The following is a 26,924-nucleotide window of genomic DNA, read 5'->3' as shown; positions in this document are numbered from 1 at the left end:
GTTTACTCTCCCTTCAACTTGGGTCCCTAACGGACCATGATTCCATTTTTTTTCCAATCTCGGAATCCACTGCACCATAACAAATTAAACTCAGCCCAACAGCCTCCCTCTTCCCAAAAATTATCACACATGTTCAGGTCGTTCACACAGAAGCGATTTGAGTCATCGGCTCCGTTGAGCCCCAACGGCGGCATGATTGGTTCAAAATATGGATTTAAGTGCACGGAATTTATGAGCCTCTATTCCTCAATTGCAATGTTTGGTTCAAAATACCAATCACATTATCTGTGAGTGGGAAGAACCCATACAGAACCAGGTATTTACGAGGTTATGCTATGTTTCGTTTAAAGCGCGTCCAATTCCTTCCCAAGAAAGTTAATGGGGATGTCCTGTAATTTTTCAATTACATTCTTCACGCTTGCGATGCAGAGAACGGAAAGATGCATCCACAGTCAACTTGATTTAATCGGTGCCCAAAAATCACTGGTGGAAATCCAATCTCACATCTTTTGCTGCAAAGGTCTCTTCTGTGCTAATGAAGCGTAGCCATGTCACCTGCTATGTCTGTTTGCATACTAGCTTCCACCTGTAATGCTACTGTCACGAGTATCATCCATAAAGTTCAATTTTGCCAAATTCAAATACAGTAAAAGATGATAAACATGAAATATCTGAGCCAGTTAGGAACTTATTGCATGAAAAAGAATAAGAAAATTATTGAGTATTTTACATTTGACTCCACAAACAGTTCCCAGTGAAACAATTTCCCACCAAAAGCAGCCAAAAAATCAAACGATCCATTTCTCGTGATTTCAAAGCTTCCTGTCATTGGTATCATGGACAGAACATGCACAGTAAAGTAAGAACCAGAAACCAAAACAGAAATACAAGAGTAGGAATTAAGCAGTAACTGCATAGAGGAAAAATAAGTACATGTATAAAAATAACAAGTAGATTAACAGTCAAATTGACAACGATGTCTCCAGAAGATTGGAGTTGATGAATTTTTACTATTCTTTCATTCCAAAAACGTAGCAAAGAAAGTTGTCACTAGCAACAAGCCCAATCATTACAGGTATGGATCATCCCCATCGACGTCCATGTACATATCTTTCCACTGCATGTGCTCCAAGAATGTCTAAGATCACAAGTAACATGTCCCAAAAAATCGACTTGTATGAAACATTAAGTGTCACAAGTCCTACTTTGTTAATAATTATAGCAAGTGCAGCAATATCTAAATCAATTTCAAAGATGAACCTGTGCCAATACATGATCAAATGTAGTATGTCCTTTAATAACTTCACTAGTTGAATTAAGGATTTGCTTTCAAGTTGTTGATTTGATAATTTTAATATCTTTACTACCATGTTCCAGGCTAAATGTGCTTAGCTGCACCTCTAGAAGGTATGCATGTTGTTATGGTCTTTCATGTGCTTCATGTCAAGGGTGAGAGTTTAGTCTCATGTAAGATACAGTGAACCAAAAAGAAGGAACCCGTGGAGAAAGGAATGGCAAGGGAAACTGCTCGTTAATATTTTCAAAGTGAATAATAGATGAAATGAGAAACGGAAAAGATTTTGCAAGGGACACGTGTCTGCACTAAACATTACTGTCCCGAACTTGCTTCCAATAGTTTCCCTACATCCAAACTTATTATGGAATAATGTACTGATGTTGGCGGCTCCTGACGGAGATTTCAAAGGCTTCCAGTCTATGTTTATCTTACTCAATTAAAAAACCAAACAAGTAAGCTAGAGATAATCAAAATCCCCCCCTTTTTTTTCCCATGCAAGCGGGGCTTGTTCATATTACATTAGATTAGTTTTATCATACAGCAAAGGCAGCCAAGTAACAAGAGTCAGGGGTAGGTGGTGATTTAAATTATGATACAGGAAATGGTTCCAGATGCAAATAATAGGTACCTCTTCGCTTAATAATTTCTTGCAAGAAAACATAAATCATTAGAATTGAAACAGAAAGTTCCCAATAAATCGGAGACTTTACAATCATTTGATTGTCATCTCCCATAACTACCACTACCATAATTATGTTCCCTAAAGGAAAATGGAGAAGTGATCATCAAGTAGTTCTATCTTCTATGTGAAGAGGGGATTTCCTAAATTTGATACCAAGTAAAATGATTGCCTTCCATATACCAATGTATAATGTGTTTCAAAATTTGAGTGTCTGGACTTGGAATGGCACTATTAGTTTGAACTAGTTGGTCCATCTAGATATGAGCTACCCCAACCTATCACAATATCAACTGGGGTCTGAGACCCTACCAAATTCCCATTCTTGTTCTACATGTGATGCACACCCTATATTTGAACCTTAACTTGGCAGAAGCAACATTCGCCGCTTCACAAACAATCAAATACATTGAATAACTGACAAGGCCACGGAAAAACTCAGTCATACTAAAAGCTACTAAGAAGATACCAAGCACTTCTATGAGCCAATTTCAACACCTAACTATACTGTTTTGAGAGAAAGGTCACAGGAATTGTGGAGGACACCCACAATACCCTGGGAAATGTATGCTTCCGGAAAAGTATTCATGGTTCAAAAGTTGATATACACAACAAATAATCTCATGCATTTTGAACAAAGTTATCATTTTAAACTAGCTGATCTTCTTGAATCACCCTAACATATCACATTAATAAGCTTTGGGCATCCTTCCACATTTCAATTCCATATTAACATTCACCACTTCACTACCATTCAAACCTGATTGATTGATTGACCATAAAAAAAGGAAACCCCTTCCAACTAAAAGTGAATCCTGGACTCCTAGTTCACTAAATCATTGCAAAATTATGAGTTAAAAGAGGCTTTAGATTACACACAGACAAATCGACCACAACAAAGAATCTACCATCATCAATGAGAGGGAAGCAAAGGAAGCCTCCAACTAGACAGTTCAGAAACTTCATAATGAATTAAGCTTAGAACCATCAATTACTAACTGAAAAAAACCACAACCTAGGTCATATAATCAAAAAACCAAATCTCTAAATTCAATAACCCAATGACAGAAACCCAATTATTAGTAACCTGCCAAATTATAACCAGAAAACCAAGAAATGCGAACAAAAGCCCCTAAATTACAATGAAACTCTAGACTCGTCCAAAATTTGCCCTGATAATCTGAAAAACTTTAGCTCAACATAAACCCACCTTGGATAAACACCACCAAAACTTATTAACCCACTAAACAAAACCTCCCAAATTTCCCAACAAAACCAATATACCAAGTCCAACAGAAAGCGATCAAGGTTACAAATTTAAGAAAAACCCACGTACCAGAACATTGAAAGAAACAGAGACTAAGCATTTGCAGTCTTGGGAATGAGAGGGATGGTTCCTTGTTTGTGGGATTGCTTGAGTTTGGCCTCAGCTTCACGGATCTTCTGCATCTGAAGCATTCGCTCCATGACAAGCTCATACTCACACTTCTCATAAATATGGCGCTCGTTCTCACACTTCCATGGAAGAAAGAACTCGGCGTGCCTACACTTGTTGAGTGGGATCAGCAAATGGGCGCATTGGTCTCTATATGGAATAGGGACCCTTGCCTCCACCATTTCTTCCTGTGTTGCTATCATTGGTTTCGATGATCCTGGCAATTCCATCTCTTTCTTTTCTTTGATTCTTGGATTTTGCCTGCTAAATTAAAATTATGCCTCTCCTCTCCTCTCCTCTTGTTTCGATTCAGTTCCGGCAGGTGTTTCTCGGACTTCAGTTCTCATGTTTTGGAGACTGTAGCAGCCGGACCGGGGGAGGATAGTGCTGTGGGCTTTTGGTTTAGGTTAATTTTCATTGGGCCACTGTGGCCTTCTCTTTCCTGCTTTTCAATTTTGAGTGATGCACTCTGTTTTCTTCTTCTTCTTCTTAAAATTTTGTCTACCTAAATAAATTTTGGAATTAAGTTCTAAGAACCTAGCAGTTTGTATTTTTGATCTTTTGGTAAATCTTTATATTTATGAATAAGAAAATACTTTTCTCACTCATTTTTTAAAAAAGTTTTAAAAGGTAAATTTTTATATTTCTAAAGAAATATATATTAATTATTTTACTCACTGAAAAAAAGCATTCAAGTTTCATGAAAACCTGTATCCATTACCGTCCCTACTCTAAGATTAGCCTTTCAATGAAAAATAAAAATAGATTACCCTTTCCTTTCAAAGAATATGAGCATTTCAATTCACTTTTTGAGCTTTGCAGCCGACCTCATTTAACAGGCATATGCAGGTGCCATGTATAATAAAGAAAACGAAGTTCTGCTAGCTTACAGTTTCGAAGTGGTTGCAATCAAGGAACGAGAAGAGCATGTAAGAGTAAATTACAAATCTTTTGTTCTCGGAAGAGGAAAAAAAACAGTAAACTATAAACCTTTCAATAAGCACCACTAGTTTTTAAACATTAACCTTTCATTAATCTCCATAATTATTCTCGTCTCTACAAATCTTGATGTGCCCTTATATAATAAGCATGCAGTTTCCAGAAGGCATTTTCGGTATGCCATGGAGCCACATATTGCTCAGAGGCATGGTGATGATGTCCAGAGGACAGCTTCAAAGAGGTGAGTTCCAACTTTTATGATCTCGATGACCTTATGGAGATTGTCTTTTGGCCAATTTTTTCCAAGAAAATCAAGTTTTGAAAACTTTTTTCTAAGTGAGATTCTCAAAGAATTGAATACCAACTTAATCTTCTTTGACAATTGAGCAGGTATGGATTTTATCAAATGATGGTTTATATTCTATCTAACTAGGCCTCATTACACATATGGGTTCTTGCAATCTCACTCACGTGTAAGCTGTTAGTAGATCCCAAAAACCAAGATGACTGAATTTTGCTTGTTAGGTTGATGGGCAAAGTTGCAGTCATAACTGGTGGTGCTAGAGGCATTGGGGCAGCGACAGCAAAAGTATTTGCAGAAAATGGAGCAAGTGTTATCATTGCTGACATACTCGACGACCTAGGGACCTCCCTAGCTGATTCCATTGGAGCCCGATACATACACTGTGATGTTGTTAATGAAGCTGACGTAGAATCGGCTATAAATCTTGCACTGGCATGGAAGGGGAAACTAGACATCATGTTCAACAATGCAGGGATTTCTGGCACTGAAGGGAGCATCACCAACTTAGACATGGAGCAAGTGAAGTACTTGCTCTCAGTTAACGTCAACGGAATTCTACATGGAATCAAGCACGCTGCAAGAGTCATGATCAAAGGCCAAGAGGGAGGGTGCATCATATGCATGTCAAGCTCTGCAGCCATCATGGGAGGCCTTGGATCACATCCATACTCACTGTCCAAAGAAGCTATTATCGGATTGATGAGAAGCACTGCGTGTGAGCTAGGGGTGCATGGAATTCGTGTCAATTGCATTTCCCCTCATGGTGTCGCCTCAGAGATGCTTGTTGGTGCCTACAGAAAGGTCCTTGGGAAAAAGGATATGACACCTGAAGAAGTGAGCAAGATTGTTGAAGAGAGAGGGAGTCTTTTGAAAGGAAGAAGTCCAAGACTGGAAGATGTGGCACAAGCTGTAATGTTTCTTGCCAGTGAAGAAGCTGGATATATAACAGCACACAATCTCGTTATTGATGGGGGTTTTACCTCTGCCAGTAGTAACATGAGCTTCATCTACCAGTAGTCAAAACAGAGGAACAAATGATTGCAGGAAATTAGTAGAAAAAGGAATTGAAATGGAAAAATGCAAGCTACTTTGACGGTTTAACTTGATTTAAAGTTCCAATCCAAGCTATCTACCAACGAATACACAAGAAAATATACCGAAAATCAGGATAAAGTTTCAGTAACTTTAGGTTCGTAGCGTTTCTTTGCTGTTTCATCCATCATTTTGAAATAGATAAGATTCATCAAATTGCTACACCTGCCACTTCCTGGGGGTATGGCCAAACTGCAATGACCGACCATTCCCATTTACCTTCATCAAGTAAGAATTTACTTGGAATCTCCAAGACTCTTAACAGAACATCGTAAACTTTCACATTTTGTCCAACAAGAGGAGTAAGTAAACTGCAGATGATACTCCAATTATCATTTCCCTTGAATTATTGAGCCAAACTGGATATGAATTAGACAGGCATATTATAATATACACTCGGTCAACTAAATTCGCCCTTCAGTTATCGGACCACCCCCAAGTACCGGCTGCCTCCTTGAATGAAACATCCTGAATCATCTCCCGATATCATGTGGCGGAACTGCTACTTTTTAACAGTAATTAATAGATTGGCCATCAAGCCTGACCAATTACTATATCCATTCACAAGTTGCAGAAACGTGAGTCTAATGGAGATGTGACTCCTTCTCTAGGTTGATGTGCATACATTCTTGGTGATTAGGCCTGAGATGGCTAGAAAACTCGTGAAACAAGTAACATTGAAAGATTGGGGATCCTAAAATGCTTAAGTCAGCAAGAACATGGGAGGAAAAGAGCTTGAAGAGGCTGTATTATGTGATTTGGCGGGTGAGGGTGATGGTGATGGTGATGGAGTATTGAGTATTGATAATTCTTATCCTGAGGCTCGTAAGCCTCGACAACTTGCATAGAGTCATGACAAGGGAGTCAATTCCTCTGCCATCTATGATTTTTTATCATCATTAAGAGATGAAAGTTTTAGGAAATGGTGGGTCACTCTTGAGGGTGGATGCTGGTGACATGCACTTTGTTCCCTTGATAAAAATAGCCCTTGACAAGTACAGTTCAAGAGGCACCGCGTGCTACGTAGACATGCGCACATTTAATGCATGTATAATCTGTATTTGTCGCGGGTAAGAGGCAGTTTAGATTGACCCGGAAAGCTTTTGTCCGGTCATATTATGGCCGGATTTCTCTGAACAGTTTTAATCTTAAATCAGATTTAATAACTATGCATAGGAGAACACTAACCTGGGGGAGCCTGCCCCTCAATCTATTGAAGTCCAAGTACAGGCAGCAATCTAAGGATGTTAATTAGCTCATGAATTATGCTAAAGCCAAACTAATGCATTAGATTAATTTTCAGTTGAGATGTTACAAAACCCCAGTATAAAATATTTTTTAATTAAAAATATATCAAAATAATATTTTTTTAATTTTTAAAATAAACATATCAAAATCATTCACGAATACTTACAAAAATATTATTCTAATATTTTTTTTTTAAAAAAAAAACTTTGTAATAGAAGAATAAACACTCACATAAGAAGATGGTTATTTTTTATCAATTACATAATTTTTAATGTGTTTGTTATCCTTGTAGTTTTTATAATTATAATTTAAAAAGATATATTTTTAATTATGATTTTTTAAAAAAATATATATTTAGTTAAAACTGCTGTGAGATTGATTTTTGTATGAAAAATAAATAAAAAGTAAGTTTTCATAAATAAATAAAAAGTAAGTTTTCATAAATAACAAATTAATTATTTTATCTTATAAAAAACAAAATTTGAAACCTAACTATAAATATATAAAATCCACTGTGAAGTACAGAAAATATTTAACTAGTGTTGTTGTGCAAAAAATAGAAGATAACAAAATATCAAACAGTATACTAGGAGGATACATCCAGTTCAAGCAAGCCCAACCAACCATTTGTCTTTCATTAGATTTTGGGTCAAACATACTGTTCTTAAGAGTAGACAGACACAAAGCTTCGTGGATCACCCCGACCTCTTTATTCAACGGTCGAGATCATTTCTCAGAAGTGTATCTCAAGATCAGTATTTGCTCTCAAGTCGTTGTCAGCTGTAATAAGATGGTCGGTTACCCAGCAAGGCATGGCAGAACCCATCGTGATCCGATATTTATGAGTTGATTATGTACTGCACTCCCCTTTGTACTAACACAGCAGATTCAATATTGTACTGCGCCACCTCCTGTACTTACAGATCGTATATGTTTAGTACAGGGAGAAGCCCTAGAAATACGTCCCAGGCTCCAGGCGATGCCAATGAAGCTTCGTGTAGCTTTTCTCCGCCTAAAATCCAAAAGAGAAATAACCCGGTTACATTTCATTGATGGCTGGCTAGAAACAGGATTTATCAGATATTTTTGAGTTTATCACTTGAATATTGACCGAATATGGATGAAAAGTTGTTCTCTGTTTCCTTTCCTCCACATTCGGTCAATGTTCCAGTGGTGAGCATGAATGGTTGGAGTTTTGCCAGTTTGAGCTGAAATGGCTAATCTCAAAGCTTGTGTCCCAGAAATCCTAGGTTTGCCACTCGGGAGTATCGGCTGCAGAGCCCCTTCATAACACTGACTGCCATCTTTAAAAAGAATTGAAAACTGAGGGGATAAGGAATTGAAGAAAAATGGCAGACAGAAATTGCCACCAGCATCGCTACAGGTATGCAGTGCACAGGTAGGGCAATAGCTAAAAATGCATCTAGAGCTAAACAGTAGGGGTGTGCAGTGGGCCTGAATAATTTGATGGCACTAAGGGTTTTGGAACATCAAATTCTTTGTGCCAAGGCTTTTGGTAAATAACATGGTAAAATGGCAAGTGAACATGCATTTCTTATTCGACAATTGATATATACATTTTAATTGCCATGAAAAAAAAAGTCTAAATTTAGAGTTGGAATACCAGCTCACCCCTTCACTATTCATATATAAACATGGCATTTATGAACATGAGCTCCACTGCACAAGTATGGCTGTCCATCAATTTGCAACTGCAGAGCCACAAAAGAGCCCTACGAGCTACCTCAGCTTTAAAAAGAAAATTAAGGTACAACATCCTTGCATCAATGTGAATCGTTTCAAAAGGTTCCCGTTCATGCAAGGATGGGCTCTAGATTAGATAGCCACTTACATTTGAACCTATATGAGCTCACACACACACACCCACGTTTATGTACATACATATATTTATATATAAGACAAAAGTTTGTGTCTGCAATAAAAGAAGTAAAATATCGGGCTTGACAGTCTAATATTGCTTTCTTGTGACTTGATATAGAAGATTTTCAGCATTTAAGATTTAGGTCACAAAGCCTTTCAAGAACCCTGCCAGTTTGAGTTCTGCAGGAAGTCTCCAAGAGCATATTTTATGGGACGGTGATTTTAATTGAACACTTAGTCTCCTTGGTATTGGTTTGTGTCCATGAATAAGCATGAACCTATAGAATTTCTTGGATTTTTTCTATGATCTGAGTGAAATGACCAGGTAAAAACAAAAATTAAATGGGTTGTTCAGGCATGGAGGCTACAGCAAATCAATAACAACCACTCTTGTCACCTGACGAGCCCAGAAAACAGTGGTGGCATAAGACGACGAAAATGGATACTATAATCGATAACATTCACTAATAAAATCAGGTTCCATTAAATGTAAAAACACAAAAATAAACAGCAGTAACAAGCAATTCCACATTACAAAAAGAGAAGGAAAATTATCTAATCTGATAACCTCTAATTATCAAATCGATCTATTCCATTCGTCATCTCATGAATTAATGGCAGACATCTAAGATCGACAGAAACAATGAGTTGAAGTGTTACCTGATACTGCAGTAATGTTCTGGCTCTTTTAGAACAAGGGACCATTTTGTCTTAGATTACTAAACAATCCTCAAGGCAGCTGCATCTTCTTGGATTTCAGGATGATCAGACATAAAACCTTGCCACGCTTTTTTCTACCTGTGTCTTACATACAGCAAAACCCACCATTTAAGAATCAACAAGAGAATATCAATTGAGAAACTGTCAACCATATACTCAAAAGGAACCTCTACCTTGTTGCTCACTCAAAAGGCCTTAGTTTACCATGCTTTATCCCCATTTCTATCTTGTCCAGATGCAACAATGCTCAAAAATAAAAGTACGGCTCCAATCCATGACAAAAGACACGAGGAAGAACAGGTTTCATGGATCAATCAATGAGGTAGGATAGATGAAAGCTAAAATTTAATCTAGTCATATCTCACAATTCAGGTCTCATAGGCGGGGTTTTGTCACAGACCCTTCAAGCCTACCCTGGATATAAGATTCAAGTGCCAACAGATTCAGTACCAAACACCTAACTCCAACAATTTCTATTTCTATGCCATTCATCAATTACAACAAATGCTGTCGTTGCTCCTACCAATACACCAAGAACAAGAATTGTTACTCCCACTTAGATTAATGTGATGAATTACAAATAGAACACTGCAGGAAATCCAGAGTAACAAACTGGGTTTCCCATTGTTTAGGCTGGTCAGAATCAGAATCTTTCTACAGCAGTGATCAACATGCTACAACAGTTGATTTATAATCATATCTCAATATCGACACGTAACCCTCTTTTTATATTTTACTTAGCTTGATAACTCCCCAACATCTCATTTGCTTAATTATTTTCCACACATCACATACAAATAATAGGAGATGACTTCATCAAAAGTAAAGAGTACCTTTAACAAGGAAATTTAGAATTAAAAGAATATCTTCATCCCTCAATTATATACTAAATCAATTTAAGTTCAAAAAAAATATTGACGATTTTTAAGATTCAAGTTCTAATAATCCCTCAATTTAAACAAACGCCTTTTTTACATTTCCTCCAAAACCAACTTAGCTTCTTTAAACCTCTCAAACTCAATCAACTTACTCCCCAAAATCCTAAAATTCTCTCTATCCAAACCCTCCTCTTTCCCTCCAAAAATCATAACAAATTTAACTGCTTGATCACGGTACCCTTGCTTCAACAACGCCTTGATCACGTGCGCGCGTGTCAAGTACAACACCGGCACTCCATCACCACCAACACCCCTTCCACTTTCCCCTTCTTACACGCGTCCAACAAAGGCATGTCATAAGCACGCGAGTCCACACCAAGCCCCTCCTCTTCAATCCTCTTCACAACTCCGCTTGCAGCCGTTAAATCCCCTTTGAAACAATACGCCGTTAACAAATAATTAAGCGTCGTTCTATCCGGTGAAATCCCAAGGTCTGCCATTATCTCTATCAGGCGCCACGAGCGTTCCATATTCTTCTTTCTCGTTAGACAGCTGATTACGGGGTGAAAGGCACCGGAATTTAATCCAAACGCGCCACGCGCCATGAAATCCACAGCAAGTAGAGACTCGTCCACCCGGTTGAGCTTGCAGGGACGGCGATGAGTGCGTCAAACGCGCTCTTGCGAGGGAACCCATTGTCGATGCGAGCTAGGGTTTGGATGAGGTCGGCAAGGATTGAGAGAGAAGTTTCGGAGTCGGTTATGAATTTGAAGGTGCTGGTGGTGTTGAAGCAGTGGTCTCTCACTCGCTTGTTGAGGAGGTAACGAAGCTTGCTGAAGTCTCTCTTATGTCGGGAAGTGTTGGACAGATCGTCGTAGTAGGCGGAGGTTGGCAGCTTGGGGAAGGTGGAGAAGGGAGATGCGATGGTTAGGCAGACGAGAGATCGGGGAATCAGTGATTTTTTAGCAAGTTTGCGTAGATGGGAGATCGACAATCGACATGGTTTTTACAGAGTATAGGAAGGATTAAAATAATAGTGGGCTCGGTTCGATAAGGCCCATAATCATTGGTCTTGGTCTTACTTTGGGCTATTAGGGGCTGCTTTTGTGGATTTGGTACCGATAAGCTACGAGGATCAGTGAGCGCAAAGCCGCGTGGACAGTAAAACAAAAGAGGGGGGAAGTTTTTGTTATTTTATTTCACTTCTACAATTTTTTAAAACAATTCACTTGGCGTAAAATTTAAGCCATCACTGAGCAGCGCTCTCGCTCTCTCTCTCTCTCTCTCTCTAGTTTCTAGCGATCTTTTCTTTCTCCGTGTCGGACATGGAAAGTGTTGTCGAGGACAACTCTTCCGACGTCGAAGCCATGCTTTTCTGTTCTATTGATGATAACAATGATGCAACATCTTCTTCTTCTGAACAAGTGCCAGACCATGTCTTTTCGTTGTCCGAATTGTTCATTGAAAGCCCCGTGTCTTCTTCTGAACAAGTAGTAGACCATGTCTTTTCGTTGTCCGAATTGTTCACTGAAAGTCCCGTGGAGAACGTGTTGAACGACAAGAACAGGAACAAGAATAAGTTCAAGTCGTCAAGTTCGTTGGGAAAGAGAAAAGGAAGGAGGGAAAACAATGTGGGCTCCTGCAAGAAAGTAAAACAGAGTACAGCTGGGGAAGAAATCCGGGGTTTTCTTGATTTTTGTGAAAATCAAAATCCGAGTACTTTTTGCAGTGGTGTTCTTGATGATGTGACGACGGATTTGGATGATGAACAGGCTTTATTATTGACAGATATTCTAACACTGAACAGTGGCCTAGAAGAAGGTGGGGGATTTGATGAAGGGTTTTGGTCTCTTGAGGGCAATCTAGGGTTTGAAAGGGCATCTCATCAGATGGGTATACTAGATAATACATCTACGGAAATTCTAGACTTGGAGGACGGGCTTAGTTATGACGAGATGCTTGAAATTCTATGCAGTGATGATGATGGTGACATGTCTATTGAAGAATTTTTACAGCTACTTGCAGACATTCGAAGGTTTGAGGGCCATGATGAAGAGAACGAAGGAGCTCAACTTTATGGCTATTTAAACCACAAATGATGAGTTTGATGAAATCGACTTGTCTTTCTTTGGACATTATTATTGCGATCACCCAATTTTCTGGACATGGGAGCAGATCAATGTTACGCATTCATTATAAGATTAAGATATTAGCGTTATTATTTTTGTAAATCTGTTGGTCTTTAAAGGTTGTCTGTTTATACTTATGGTTTGTGCCCATCTCGGGTTCGTTATATTGGACGAAACCAATTTGCCTTCATTGAATTAAGAATCGTAGCTTGTTCATTGTCTCTTGAATCTATTTCTTCTATTCACCATAAGACTAGTCAGGAATGCCTTGCTTGAGCATAGAGTAGTCTTCTAGATTATCTTTTGATTGGAAATTCAGCATCAGGTTCAGGAAATATACAAACTAGGTTAAAAAAAATACTAAACCGTTATCTTGTTTATTGTCTCTCGCTCTGTGAGTTGCTGCCCAGGCAATTCAAACATTAATCACTCTTTATTTAGCAAACAAATTAATCAGAAAAAATAGAAATGAATTTCACTTCTCTGCACTAGCAGTAGCGGTAGCAGGCTATGAAGAATAAAAAGAATTCAAATCCGATATTCAATTAGAGCACCGAAATTTAAGAATGTTAAGTGAGTGACAAAATTAGAACAGAAAGAACAACAGCACGGAAAGGTTCTCTCGATATTCAAAGGCCTTCCGAATTCTTTCAAGAAGCAACTAGTAATTGTAGCAGGGAGTCAATACATAAGCATGAAGTTGTGTGATCTGGTGGCTACCAACTGCAGGTTTTGAACCGATCACCATCTACATGATTTTAATGAAGAATTCAGCGCAGAACTCTGTGATCATAGGACGTTGAATCCACGATCATCTCAGTATACAAGGAGGAAGTGGAACGAACAAAATCGTGTGTAGAATGGTAATTTCCTTTGAGAAATTTGTGACTCGACACTTTGCACCTGAAATTGATTGCTATCATCAGAATTAATCAACATCATCATTTCAGTATAGGCGGTAGCAGAATTGAAGTCAAAAGGTGGAAGACGATGGAAGAGGCAAGGCCAGTGACGGGCTATCAGTTTTTTGTAACATAGAATTGTAATCTGAGTTAGTCTGATGACGACACAAGTTGTTGAAGTCGTTTCTGCAAGAAGAGAAATCAATGGTGGACTCAAGAGGCTGACCAGCAATATCTTTACAACTTTGTTCTTCCCATTCACCCAAATTCAAACTGTCATTAGAATTCGCCACTGTCATCATTGCAGGATAAGAGGAGAAATAGACGTCGTTGGCCTTGGCAGAGGAAGAACAGCGTTGGAAGGAGTGGCCTTGACACAAAAAATAGCACCATCACCATCCCTCCCTGATCTCTCTGGCTCGTCTCTTCGAAACTCTGGCTCGTCTCTTCGAACCTTTAGATCTATACCATTACAGCTCGACTTGTTAATCACTTTCACAACTTTTAATATTTCGTGAAATTTTTTTATTTTTCAACATCTTTTCAAATTGTAATCGAGGGTATTTTGTTACGACGAGGTTTTATAAAGTGTTTCTTGAAATCAAAAGGGCTTTCAATCAAATTTCCGAGATCGTTGTAATTTCCCAGTCGATATAAATTATGTAAAGATCAGATCTCGTGAAGTTAGTTAAATTTGAACGGTCACCTATATGCTTGATACTTAATTCCATTCTGAACAGGCCTAGGAAAGCAAGACAATTCCGAAGAGCTGTTTAAGAACCCAATTGCCACGACAGCGGACCAGTTCAATGATTAAACTGTAAATCAATTGTCAGGTAACAAATTTGCGGAGACAGTTGTAGAAATAAATACGTAATGAAAGGAACATTGAATCAACAAAAACTCCTTGCTCATAGCTCCAAAAAAAAGAAGGAATAAATCCTTGTAAAACAGAAGGAAAATCATAAGCATGAGCACAAATATAATCTTGTGTGGCCCTACGCCCCAAAATTCCTTATAATCCTCCACTCCAAAGCTAATTTAGTCTCTATTAGCTAGATTCTGGTATTGATACATGTTCTTACAATCTATATCTTTATGTTGAAGTAATCAGGATCGAAGTGATGCAGCCTCACATAACCGTCCTCGCCTCCACTTGAGAAACTACGTTTGAGCCAACATGTAACAAATACATCAAACAAGAAGCATTCAAGGGTAATTAAAAGCTTTGACAATATATGAGCAACAGAATTCTGCTCACATTTCAGAAACATAACAGGGGTAAGGCAACAGCTATATGATGTTCATCAATTGAAATTATTAGTCCAGTTCAGCACAGTAAGTTGAATAATGAAATTATTAAGATGTATAATGTCACCAAAACTTGAGGTATATTCTATTAAAGCAAGATAATTGGAGTTGAAAGGAAGCCAGGTATTTGAATGTCAAAACATTTTCTAATTTGATTAGCACCAATGCACATACAGGGTCAATTAAGCAAAGAGTGCAAAACACCAGAAAATAATCTTTGCCAGATTGCTGAATAATTGTGATGGTAATACTGCTCAAATCTTTTGGGCAGACTAATCAAACAAAATGTTAATTTGTTTAAAACTACATAAAAAGAGTGTTGCCTGTGTAAGAAGATGTGAATTAAAAAAATGGAATTTCATTCTATATGATTAAATTTATTGACACCGATTTAAGAAATATGACAGAATAAGGTAGCAGAAACTATACCTTTTCCCATCAGGGTTAAACGCCAAAGCATTTATAGGTCCGAAATGACCTTTCACACCACCAATTTCTTCTTGAAGAATCTACAAAAGAAAAAAGTCAAATATCAGAAATTCAAAATGTTCCACAGCCACAGATCTTCGTATCATAAAAAACATTCATCAGCATGAAGTAACCTTGTCGTAGAATTTGGCTTCAAACTTCCCAGCACGGTGATCAGTTGTGGTTACAGATGATGCATCCTGACCACCTCCAAGCACAACCTGCAAGCACAAACAGCAGTTAGGTCGTAGCAAAACAAATGAAAAAACAAGGGAAAGTAATTAAACAAGTGATCAGTTTCTATTAATCTAGGTGCACAAAATGGTGGTCCTCAAAAGGTACGCCAATAATCCCACCAGTTTGTTTTTTTGCATGAATTAGATGGCTGCTGTAAGGATAGAGTATAAATCAGTAGCTAAACCGAAAAAAATGACATGCTAGCCCTCCACAGGATAAGCTTACAAGGTATGAGGTGATGACAATCATCTGCTTCCCAAGATTGATGATTTACAAATTTTGGTCAATGGTAATTATGCATACTTCATGGTTATTACGGAAACAATTCATTTTTACCGAAATGATGGCCATTAAACATTTTTAACTAATACTTCATTAGTTGGGAAAATTTAGCTTTTACTGTAATACTTGGCTAAATTTATGGTGGGCATTGATCAACAAGATAGCTTCATCACGACATAAAAATAAGATGTTTACAGGAAAAAGGAATAACAGGGGTGATGGGTTATAAACTATAAATGGAATCCAAAAGAATGACAAACAAAGTTACAAAGAACACAAGTACAACATGAAAGCAGTAAAAGAAAATGTTTCATTGTACATACATGATCAAGTAGCGGAGACATTGCAACAGCATTAACTGGGCGTTCTGTTGTGTAGTTCTTGATAAGAGTTAAAGTTCTGGAGTCCCAAAGCTAGAAAGTTGCAGAAAAACAAGCAATGCAGGAGATTGTCAAACCACTTTACAGCAAGAAAATATCAGAATAGAAATTAAGAAAGTAAGACAATCAACCTTGGCAGATTTATCTAGAGAACCAGTCAGGAAGTGAGAACCATCAGCAGATTTTGTGAGTGATGATATCGGCTTCTTATGCCCAACTTCTGGTTCCGACTCTTTCAACAATTTTCCAGTCTGCGAATTTGATAAGAGAGTACAGAATAAACTCAGTCATGAAACCAACCAACAAAAAGAATGCAGCAAAATGTAAGACCAGGTGGCAAAAATCAAATGAATTTAAAACTTCAAGTATCTTTTTTTTTTCTTATACTTTCAATCAAAACAATAACAGCTCAATAGATAAACAAAGCGCAAAAAAGCATGCAGAAGAAGGGCTCTGCTCACTTGTATGTGAAAACAAAAACAAACGCATGTTGACACACATTAAAAGGAAAGATTCAGCAACTGCTTTACAAGGAAATGCCAATTCAACCAAGATTCTCTCTTTCCAAAAGATTATTTATTGCCCCAATCTACAGACACTTAAGCCATCCTGTATAAATTTGAAATGGTATAACCTGATCGAGTCCAAGTCACATGGCAAATTCCCATCAATGACCTCACAAGCTCTCCCAAATAGCTGTATTCCTAGCCACCTTAAAAAGCTTTGGGGAGTTGTGTCTAAAACAGCAAATTACCATACAGAATACTGTGCCAAAATTAACACTCTATATAGGGTCAGTGAGTCTAGATAGATGTCCGATTACAAGAAGTATCTCTCACTCTCTGAGATCAATTTGACAGAAACATTGGAAGCTTTTCAGCTCTCTTTTAAAGTTCTCTAATGCAATAATGATCAGAGCAATATGCCAACAAAGCCTACAGCACGAAACTTGAACTACTGTGTGGAGTTGAATTTAAACTTGAGTTCTCAAAAACCAAGATCCACAAATAATTCTAAACCTTGTGGTCTTAGAATTATCAGGAAAGAGACAATCGTTTGTAGCTTCTAGATTAATTCAAGGAGTTTATCCTACCTCCAAGTTGTCCTACATCACAAAAAAAATAATCCAAGAAATAACTAGCGAGTTACCTCAGAATCCCAAATGCGGACCACACAATCCTCTCCAGCACTTATGATAGTCCTGTTCAGGGGTCCCCAAACAGCTCTATTAATTCTTCCCGCAGGTCCAGTGATGGTGAGCTCGGATTCACCACTCTCTACAAAAAAAAGAGACATCATTTAGCAACATAACGAAAAAAATAACATGATCCCTTTCAACGTTCACTGACTTACGCTGGGAAGGATCGTCAGCAATGCGTTTGACATTAATGGCAGAAGTGACTCCCATGAAAGGATCAGTGGTAATAACAGCAAGCTTGTCACCTACAGAAAAGTCCACAGACCGAGCCGGCGAATTGAAACTAAATGTGTACAATTGCGCTCCAGTTTGTACATTCCACAGCTTCACCGACTGATCCGCACTAGCAGTAATCAGCTGCATCGAATCTCCTAAATTGTTTTTTTTTAAATAACAATTAACATTAACATACAAAAACAGCAAAAATATATATAAAATGGGAGCGAAATTTATTTCCCGAGAACAAAAAAACAAAAGAAATGATGATAATTCAGGGGGGGGGTAGGAACTTGCTTGAGACATCGCAACACCAAACGGCGCCGTTGTGACCACGGTAAGTTCCCAAACGTTCGCCGTTATCGGCGAACCAGACGGTGGGATTATGATCTTTAGCGCAGGAAAACAAGAGATCCCCTTCTCTGTTGTACTTTAAGAATGTTAAGGGCCTTTCATGCCCTTTCATCAAAATTGGTCTCATCTTTTTTATCTCTTTTTTTTAAGAGATTTTTTTATTTGCTTGTGTTTGCCGATTCGCAGGAGGAAAACGAAGGCAGCAAGAACAGCTAGGGTTTTTACCTTCCTTCCTATTAACAACGAGAGATGTCTCTGACGGTGTGACTTGCTGGGCCACTGCCTATTATTGTGTCCTTTCACTATGAGCCCAAGTTCAGTTTGTTTAAGGACTCGTTTGTTTGTCTGAAAGTATTTTTCAGTAATGTATTTTTCTTCATATTATATAAACTGTAATTTGTTTAAAAATAAAATAACAAAGGCAAAGAAAAAAATAAATAGATTATAGGAGTATCATTGTAGTACAAACATATCATATTTATAGACATAGGCACATAGCCACCACATGCCACGTGGATGAAGACAAAACGAAGACAAATAATTTTATATACCATCAACACAACTTAAATGGTTAGGTTAGGTTTAACTGTTTATACAAAATAAACAGTAAATTTAATTAATATATTTGTTTATAAATTCTAGAATAAAGTGGTGTTTTAGATCAATTAGTTGAAAGGAAAGCTAAAGTTTGCGGGTTTAAGATATTTTTACATATTTTTATATTTTTATATTTTATTATTTAATATGAATTTTTTATTAAATTTTATCATTTAATATTTAATTGATAATAAATTATTTTTTATTATATAATAAAATAAAAAATTAATTTCATAACTTGATTGGTTTTAGTTAACTAAAAATTAATTAAAAAAGACCAAAAATATTCTGGGGCCAGCAGCAAAAGTACAGACGATAAACTACTAATTAACTATACCGTATTGTACATGTTGGCCTTGTAACTCCTATTATTTTTTAAATAAACTAGGGAAATTATCTTCCCTTGCCAAGATGGTGAAACCTGACCTCCCTTAGCCACTTGTCCTGTCTTACATGGTGAGTACAATAGTAGCAAGGTTGGAATGTCAAATATCAAACAAAACGGGAAGGAAAAAAGAAGAAGACTTGGTGGTCGGAAAAAATAAAATAAAAATAGAAGAGTAGAATTGGGGTTCGGATCTTATTTTCCTTTTTGGGCCTCCGTAACTGTGCATAAAATCCTCATAAAACTGCCAGTTTCAACTTTCAACACCTGAGTGACCATAGACAAACAACTGTACATCTAAAACTGTTGGATGATTCATTAAAACCCAAACTCTGGTTATGGTTCATACAAAGCGAGTGACCCAGATAACCATCACACTTATACATCAGCCATCTGTATCAATACACTAGTCCATTTGACATTACTCAAGAACCTTGAACAAGAATATCATCACAATCCACAGCTTTGGTTTCTACCTCTTAACTATTTTTTATAAAAACAAATTTACTACGCGAAAATAGTTACATGGTGTCAAATTCTGGCTAATCAAACATATGGCCAAAATGAAGTAGCAAGTGTATAGATGAACGAAGGGGAACAGCAATAAAATCATACTCTTCCAAGAATGTTGTCACGATATCCATCTAGCAAGAGAAAATAATAACCAAACAGTGATATTCCGTGCATCCAAGTAAGAAAAAATGTTACCAATTGCACACAATAATCAAGACTGAAGTTCAAAAATCGGCATCCAGAATTATCTAACACAATAATAAAAAATATAGAATAATGTTCAGGGGTGGGGAGAGGTGTTAAAGGGATAAGAGCTCCAAAGCATTGGATTACCATGGAATCAAAGCACGATCTAGTTTTACAAGTAAAAGCTTTAAGATCACAAGTCCTAGGCATCAACAGTTGTCACCTGTTGCCATTCCCCATCTACGGCTTCTTTCCACAACGTGACATTGTTGTTCCCATCAGCAACAGCCAGTATGTTTCCAGTTAGGGACCAGGAGACCCTCCAGACAGGAGCCTTGAAGTCATGTAAAACCTTACCTTCCCATTGATCACCTTCCTTAGCCACAGTCCATATAATAACCTTACCATCCTGTGAGGCACTAGCAATGGTAGATTTGGGAAGGCCCAAGTTGGGTGCCCAAGCAACATCCCTCACCCAATCAGTATGCATGTTGAGAGCTGGAAAACAGTCCAGCTTCCAGTTCCCGTTGTAAAGTTTCCACACTTTGACAGTATTATCACAGCCACCTGAGCAAAGCTTCTGAACAGGGTCAAGCAAACCAGAACCAACAAGGGCACCAGGTGCAGTGGATGGGGCCCATGAAACAGAGGTTACACCAACCGGGTGAGCTTGATCAATCCTTGATGTGTCCCAGTTACCATCAGCACGTGCAGTAAAAACAGATATATTCCCATCAGATGAACCACATGCCAAAGAAAGCCCCAGTTCATGAGGTGCCCAAGCAATGGAATTGACAGATGATTTGTGATCGTCAAAAACATGAGCCTGTGTCCAGTCATTCTGATTACCCTCCTTCCATATTATGACTCGGCCATCATAAGAACAAGAAGCAAGTAAGGAACCAAATTTCGGGTGAGCCCATGCTAATTGCCAAACTGGGCCTTGGTGCCCAGTCAGATTTGCTAGATGTTGAGAAGTATTGTTGTTAACCCCAATTATTTTGATTGAATGATCCGATGAGGCAGTTGCAATCCGCTTTCCATAGTAATCCATTGCCACATCATGGACAGTGTCCTCATGACCAGTTTCAATTTTTTGAGAAGGCATTTTGTAATCAAAACCGTTCTTTTCTCCTACCAAGAAAACCCAAAATAAAGTCAAGCAAAATTCTTTTGTTCGTTGCCCAAAAAATGCAATCCAAATAATTTCAAAATGAATGAATAAAATCACCATTCACATGAGAAGGATATATGTGTGTGTGTGTGTGTGTGTGATCCAAGAAGAAAATATTCAGATGCTGCTAATTCACTAATGCAACTAAGCAAAACAGATCAGATTTAGATCAAATTAATAATAACCACAAAAATCTGATGGAAAGTTCAAAAAGTCAAAGCTACCAAAATCACATCTCAGAAACCCTAATCTTAGAAATAGATTTGCAGATTTCACAAAAAAACACGATAAATCCACTAATGAAACGGAATCAGTTGAGCTTAATAATTCTCGATAATCAATGAAGAACAACGAATGAAACATGTATGAATAAATAAAAGGATTGATTAGATCTGAACCAACAATTCCTATCTGCATAACGTACAAACAAATCCAATTGTGTGTTCGAGATTCAGACCTGCGGATTATCGATCTCAAAACGATGCCGTTATTGGATCGAAGAAGCTCTGCCTGTCTCACTTGAATGCCAAGAAAAAAAGAATATGTTTATAATGGAATTCGAGTGAAGCCACTGTTAGAGACAACAATAAGATCATCGTGTGTTATAGAGCTTATGGATATGCAAAAGTTAAAAGACTTATTTAAGCCCAACACAGTTAGGGTCAAAGCCCATCCACAAATCCAAACAAATCGAGCACTTCGGTTTCTTCTGGCCCATTTCCATCTCCGTCTCTAAAATTTAACAGTCCCTCAAGAATCTTCCAGTTTCGCCCCTGTTTTTGTACTGTTTCACCAAAGAAAGCACCTATAATATTAAGTGACCCTTTTCAAAATAATTTTAGATCTTCTATTTTCAGAAATATTGAAACTATAACCATCTCTTGTAAACTCTATACATTTAGAGCTACTCAAAGAATCCCCGATCACCTCCATTCACAGTGGGATACAAGTGTTTCAATGACTCTCTTTCTTCTTTTTATCACTGCTCCTTTTCTTTCTAAAAACACATAGCAAATTAGAAATGATTGCTTTCGATTCGATTCGGTGTTTCAAGGACTCTCTTCCACTTACATTCATATCCGTCAAAACAACACACAACATGTTCTTTACCCAGAAGAAGAAAAGACACAGCATGTAGTTGCTGCAACTTGGGATAAACATTTTGGTTTTCACTTTAAAAATACAACAAAACTAAAATTATTATTTTTTAAAATTTAAAATTGAAACCGGATCGTATTTAGTTCAGTTCAATTCAATTATTTAAGGTTCAAAACAAGACAAAAAAAACACGATAAATGACAGGTGCTTCTGCAAGAGACAAAGGGGTTCAGCAATGGGGGCAGCTTTATCGGCCTTTGTTTCTTTTTCCAGATGCAACTACTAATAAATCGTTATCCCTGAAACAATGTAGTAAATCAAATAAATTAAAGAAAAACAAAAAGTCTGACAATAACTAAGAAGTGTAAAAGGAAATAACAAGGGGTTGCGACTGGGAAGTCACCAGGGGCTTGAGGGGGGGGGGATTCTTATCCCTCACAGGGTAGGATTTAACCCAACGCGACCATGATCCAAATCTGAGCAAAGGTGCCAAATGTGTTAGAATGCAATAAGAGACAGATATATTGATTCAGATTGAGAGGTTGAGAGGGTGACTGGGGAAGGGGCGGCTAGTTTGCTAAAATGTAATTTTTTTATATTTATAGTATCCCTGGTCTTTTAGTAATTTTTTGATTGATTTGATTTAGACCGATTAATTCAGGTTTAATCATTTTTTTATATAATTTTGTTATTTTACTCACTCCTAGCTATAGCTTATGGGGCCACTCTTAAAATTAGTGAAATACTATATTTTTTTGCCCACTTTACGCTGCAGGGTGGATTAAATTTTTTAATTTTCAAAGCCACCCACTCAAATTATAAAACCGAGATGACCATACATAAAACCAAAAAAATCTTAAACAAAATTTTTAACCATCAAAAAATAAAAATTAAAATAATAAGGATCAAATCTAGTATAAAAAATAACGAAATAAAATAATGAGAAAATTAATTAAAAAAATAAAAATAAAAAAGCAATTAAAATAACAACAACCAAGATTGGTTAAAAAATAAACAAAATAAAATGTTGAGGGAAAAAATTAAAAGAAAAAAACAAGTTAAGAAAAAGATAAAAAAAAAAGTGCAATTAGAAAAATGATGACTAAATCTAGAAAAAAAAAAGAAAATAAATAAAATGTTAAGGGACAACATTGAAAGGAAAAAAAATAACAAGAAAATGATTTTAAAAAATAACAATAAAGAGAATGAGTGCCATATTTTATATAAAAACAAAATAAAATCAAATGAAAAATGAAGAAAAATAAAAAAAAAATCTTAAAAAAATTTAGAACAAAGAAAAAACAATCAAAAGAAAGAGGATGATAATTGAATTTTTTTCTCCATTATTTTTTAATAAAAATAATACGAGTTTTACATTTCAAGTGAATAAAAAATCAAGCGATTAGTTAGGGAAAATTATGTCAATATTCGTTGATTTTTTTTTTGTTTCCACTGTTTTTTATCAAAATAATATCATTTTTACTTCTTACACAATAAAAAACCCAATTGACCCAACCTGTGACTCGAGACATGACAAAGGTTAACTCTCAAGCCCGGTTTAAAGCATCATAAAAAAATAATGATCAAATATGAAATTAAAATCCAATGAAATTAACCAACGAGTGATTAAATTGCCAAAAAATAATTAATTAATAGGAGAATTAAATTGCAATAATACAAATGATGATCAAATTCAGTGAAAAAAGATTTAAAATCAAATGATTAGGATTAAATTAAAAAATAAATTTCAATTGGAAAAAAAATTAAAAGAAAAATTAATAGCCATCAAAAGAAAAGGAATCAAATTTAATTAGAAAAATATAAAAAATCAAATGCCAAAAAATAAAATTGAAAAACAAATAAATCAAATCTGATATAATTAAAAGATTGAGAACCAACTTGCAACTTTGCAAAACCAACACATCCCTTGAAGGAGAGAGAAAATAGGAAGGATGGGAAAATTTTTGTTGGAGCTCCACCGTGTCGGGAATGTTAACACGTATCGGGCCATTGTGTGAAGGGTGACATCATTTTTTATAAGGTCATAGGTGTAATTACACCATGCAACAAAATGAAAAATACTAGTCCACCTCTATATGCATTTTATTTTTTGATATTTTTAAGAACAATTCATAGTAAAACACCGATGTCAATTTAGTTGGATGTTAAATTATCTTTGCTGGAGTCTTCTTATAAACAAACCGAAGTGCGTGTACTGATCTAGAAACTAGAGAGTGACTATGACCATGATGTTTATTTAAAAGACAATCTTTGACATAACATTGCTACGTGTTAAGAAATAAAGACTGGCGTAGCTACAAGAAATAGATACACGAGGGAATGCATTGTATCTTAAGATTCTTAACTTTGATGTGAAAAACATTTACTAGAATTTTAAAATATAAAGTACGGTCAAAGTCAAACAATATACACAACACAGGTCAATTCAAGGATTAAAAAATTCATATTTTTTTTCTTGAAATGTTCATGTTGACCTTTCAATATATTATTTTGACACCCCTTTATTTTCTCTTTCTTAAAATGTGTGTTTTTTCTAATTATTTTCACTTCAGTTTTTATATATATATATAAAAAACTAAATTGAAATTAAAAAAAATCAAAATCGGTTCAAACTAACTGATTTCAGTTTGATTTTTTAGGATAAAAATCAATTTGGCTTATTTTTCGGTTCAGTTCGGTTTTTTTATTTGGGTTGGGTTCAGTTTTTTTTGGTTTTAGGCTTATAAAATCAAAAACCAAACCTGTCGAGTTTTTTCAAAATTTTAATCGGTTTTTTTTCACGGTTCGGTTTTTTTGGTTAATTTTTTTTTCTCCTAATTTAATCAATTTTTTAGTTTTTTTGCTCACCCCTAGTTTTTCATGTATTTAGACCCATTTATTATTATAATGACGGTTATTTTTTAGAATATTTTTCAACTTAAAATATATTTAAAAATATTTTTTTATTATTTTTTATAACAACACATTAAAAAGTTTATGAAACACCAAAAATAATTAAATTAAAACAAAGAAAGAAATTAATTTATTTTTTTGCAAGACAATTTTAAAAGATAAAAACAAATGTATTGTTAGCATTTCTCTGTTTGACACTTGAAAATGAGGGAGTTTCAGCGCAAATCAAAGAAAAGGACGTAACAAGAAATATATTCATCCCAAATTAAGGGAAAACATTGGACAGTGAAGTCTTGTATATGACCTATTCGCATACATACACACAATTTTATTTTATTTTATGGTGGCTGATAGCAACATAATTAAATATTAACATACATTTGCTTTTTTGAAAAGGAACATGCTTTCAAGGTAGGTGACATGATCAGAGATTGAAAATACAAACAATCCTCGAAGTCCATGTTAGCCACCGTTGGCCGTGTCTTGTTTTTGACCGTGACCACCGTGGTTTCCTTTTGAAAGGAGTTTTTCTTTGTCTTTGTTTTTTAATAATGATGACAAATATTTTTAAACCAATTTGCATACCAATATTGTTGGACAATATTAAGTATATAATTCTCACTTCGACTTGATATTTTAAAAAATAAATGATCTCAAATTAAAACTTCAAAAAAAAAATGATAAAGAAGTAGCAAAACTTCCATTTGAGCAAATGGTTTATGTATCTACTTCTTGACTTAACCTCCCACAGAGTGATTCAACGTAGGAGAAAAAGAGAAGAGAGAGAGAGAGAGAGAGAGAGTTGCCGCGTCTGCCATGGCGGATTGGATTCGCCGCGTCCGCAGTTTGATGACAATCAAACCGGCCTCAGGTTTCCCTTTACCATCTCGGGGAAGGACCCCTGAACCTATCAGCTTTGACTTGCAACTTTATAAATGCTCGCAGGAATCACCCTTTGCCAGCTAATTTATTGCAAAAAATCTCCAACGTTCAAAGAGTGCTAAAGTGAGTGTATAATAATTAGAATCAACAAAAGTTATTATTTCTTATGAACACACCAGGTAGTCAGTGTAAAATTATATTAAAAAAGAATTTGATTTTGATACATGAAAACTAAATGGAATATAACTTTATTATTGAAATTTAAAAAAGTAAAAATGAAAGTGAAGTTATTATTACTTGGCATACACATAGAATAACCCAGAGAATCTGACTAGAAACCTCTGTCCTCAATAAAATATTATGAAGATTAATTTATCAATATACCTCGAAGTGAAAAATAAAAATTAAATCTTCGATATCATCTGATCAACTTCTTTTTTTTTTTCACCGAAAGCGACGAGATTAGAAGAAGATGAAAGATGCTTGAAGGCTTCGTTTCGCTACTAATGCTATGTAGGCGACAGTTTCTTTTCCTAGCGTGCATGCCTTTGTAATCAGCCTAAGAATTAAAACCACTTGTCAAATGTTCTCCTCTTGCTTACAGAAACTATTGATATGTTATTCATCTAGAAAGGGAATAACTTGATTTGCCAAATACATAAAACGTTTCTTAGATACATGGATGATTTTGTTACGTGTTCACTAATATAAAATGAAAATTCACTAATACAGATTCGGTATAACTTAATTGGTCAGCTATTAAATTTATTTTTTAAAAATCATCAATTTAGGTTTCACAAACCTTAATATTACTGGAGACTTATAATCTCATTAACTTCAGAGCATGTAGAATTAGTCGAGATGCGTGTAAACTGATTCGGATACTTATATTAATAATAATAAAAAAAAATTCACTAACATAACATATATTAAATTAAAAATATTACTTACATGGTCATTAATTTGTCAGATGTTCTCCTCTTAGCTTACAGAAGCTAATGATATATTCTTCATCTAGAAAGGGAATAACTTGATATGCGAAATACATGAAAGGTTTCTTAGATACATGGATGATTTTGTTACGTGTTCGCTTATACAAGAGGAATTTCACTAACATAACACGTATTAAACTAAGAATATTACCTGGTTTTGGATTATTATTAATCGTAAAAATTTATTTTCTTTTCCTCTCCCTTTTATCTTGAAATGATGCGAAAAAATCAGAG

At 36.0% G+C, this 26,924-nt stretch overlaps 5 protein-coding genes across 5 annotated transcripts; 1 reads left to right on the top strand and 4 right to left on the bottom strand.

The window, feature by feature from the left end:
- Positions 1–612: 612 nt before the first annotated feature.
- On the bottom strand, positions 613–3,924 carry LOC118054817 (NADH dehydrogenase [ubiquinone] 1 beta subcomplex subunit 7). The gene is made up of 2 exons (XM_035066546.2): positions 3,313–3,924; positions 613–822 (listed from the first exon to the last, which is right to left on the bottom strand). The coding sequence occupies exon 1, from the start codon at positions 3,639–3,641 to the stop codon at positions 3,336–3,338; it is 306 nt and encodes a 101-aa protein (XP_034922437.1). The 5' UTR covers positions 3,642–3,924; the 3' UTR covers positions 613–822; positions 3,313–3,335.
- Positions 3,925–4,848: 924 nt separating this feature from the next.
- On the top strand, positions 4,849–5,961 carry LOC118054809 (short-chain dehydrogenase reductase ATA1). Its single transcript, XM_035066533.2, has one exon. It carries the CDS (start codon positions 4,880–4,882, stop codon positions 5,669–5,671), a length of 792 nt encoding a protein of 263 aa, XP_034922424.2. The 5' UTR covers positions 4,849–4,879; the 3' UTR covers positions 5,672–5,961.
- A 1,553-nt stretch (positions 5,962–7,514) lies between these two features.
- LOC118054805 (pentatricopeptide repeat-containing protein At3g56030, mitochondrial-like) lies at positions 7,515–11,479 on the bottom strand (the record flags this gene model as incomplete). The annotated part of the gene is given in 2 exon segments (XM_073410905.1): positions 7,515–11,025; positions 11,109–11,479. Coding segments are annotated over 2 exon segments (663 nt in total), but the record flags the coding sequence as incomplete, so codon positions are not given.
- A 2,920-nt stretch (positions 11,480–14,399) lies between these two features.
- On the bottom strand, positions 14,400–18,221 carry LOC118054796 (eukaryotic translation initiation factor 3 subunit I). The gene is made up of 8 exons (XM_035066508.2): positions 17,894–18,221; positions 17,536–17,751; positions 17,332–17,459; positions 16,314–16,433; positions 16,126–16,215; positions 15,418–15,504; positions 15,245–15,324; positions 14,400–14,668 (listed from the first exon to the last, which is right to left on the bottom strand). Exons 1-8 carry the CDS (start codon positions 18,075–18,077, stop codon positions 14,593–14,595), a joined length of 981 nt encoding a protein of 326 aa, XP_034922399.1. The 5' UTR covers positions 18,078–18,221; the 3' UTR covers positions 14,400–14,592.
- A 1,403-nt stretch (positions 18,222–19,624) lies between these two features.
- LOC118054788 (protein transport protein SEC13 homolog B) lies at positions 19,625–21,420 on the bottom strand. The gene is made up of 2 exons (XM_035066496.2): positions 21,263–21,420; positions 19,625–20,765 (listed from the first exon to the last, which is right to left on the bottom strand). Exon 2 carries the CDS (start codon positions 20,737–20,739, stop codon positions 19,834–19,836), a length of 906 nt encoding a protein of 301 aa, XP_034922387.1. The 5' UTR covers positions 20,740–20,765; positions 21,263–21,420; the 3' UTR covers positions 19,625–19,833.
- Positions 21,421–26,924: the final 5,504 nt, after the last annotated feature.

Source organism: Populus alba, chromosome 8 (genome assembly GCF_005239225.2).
Source record: "Populus alba chromosome 8, ASM523922v2, whole genome shotgun sequence".
NCBI classification, from domain to species: Eukaryota; Viridiplantae; Streptophyta; class Magnoliopsida; order Malpighiales; family Salicaceae; genus Populus; species Populus alba.
The sequence above is the reverse complement of the archived record's forward strand: the minus strand, read 5'-3'. Positions and strand labels throughout refer to the sequence as shown.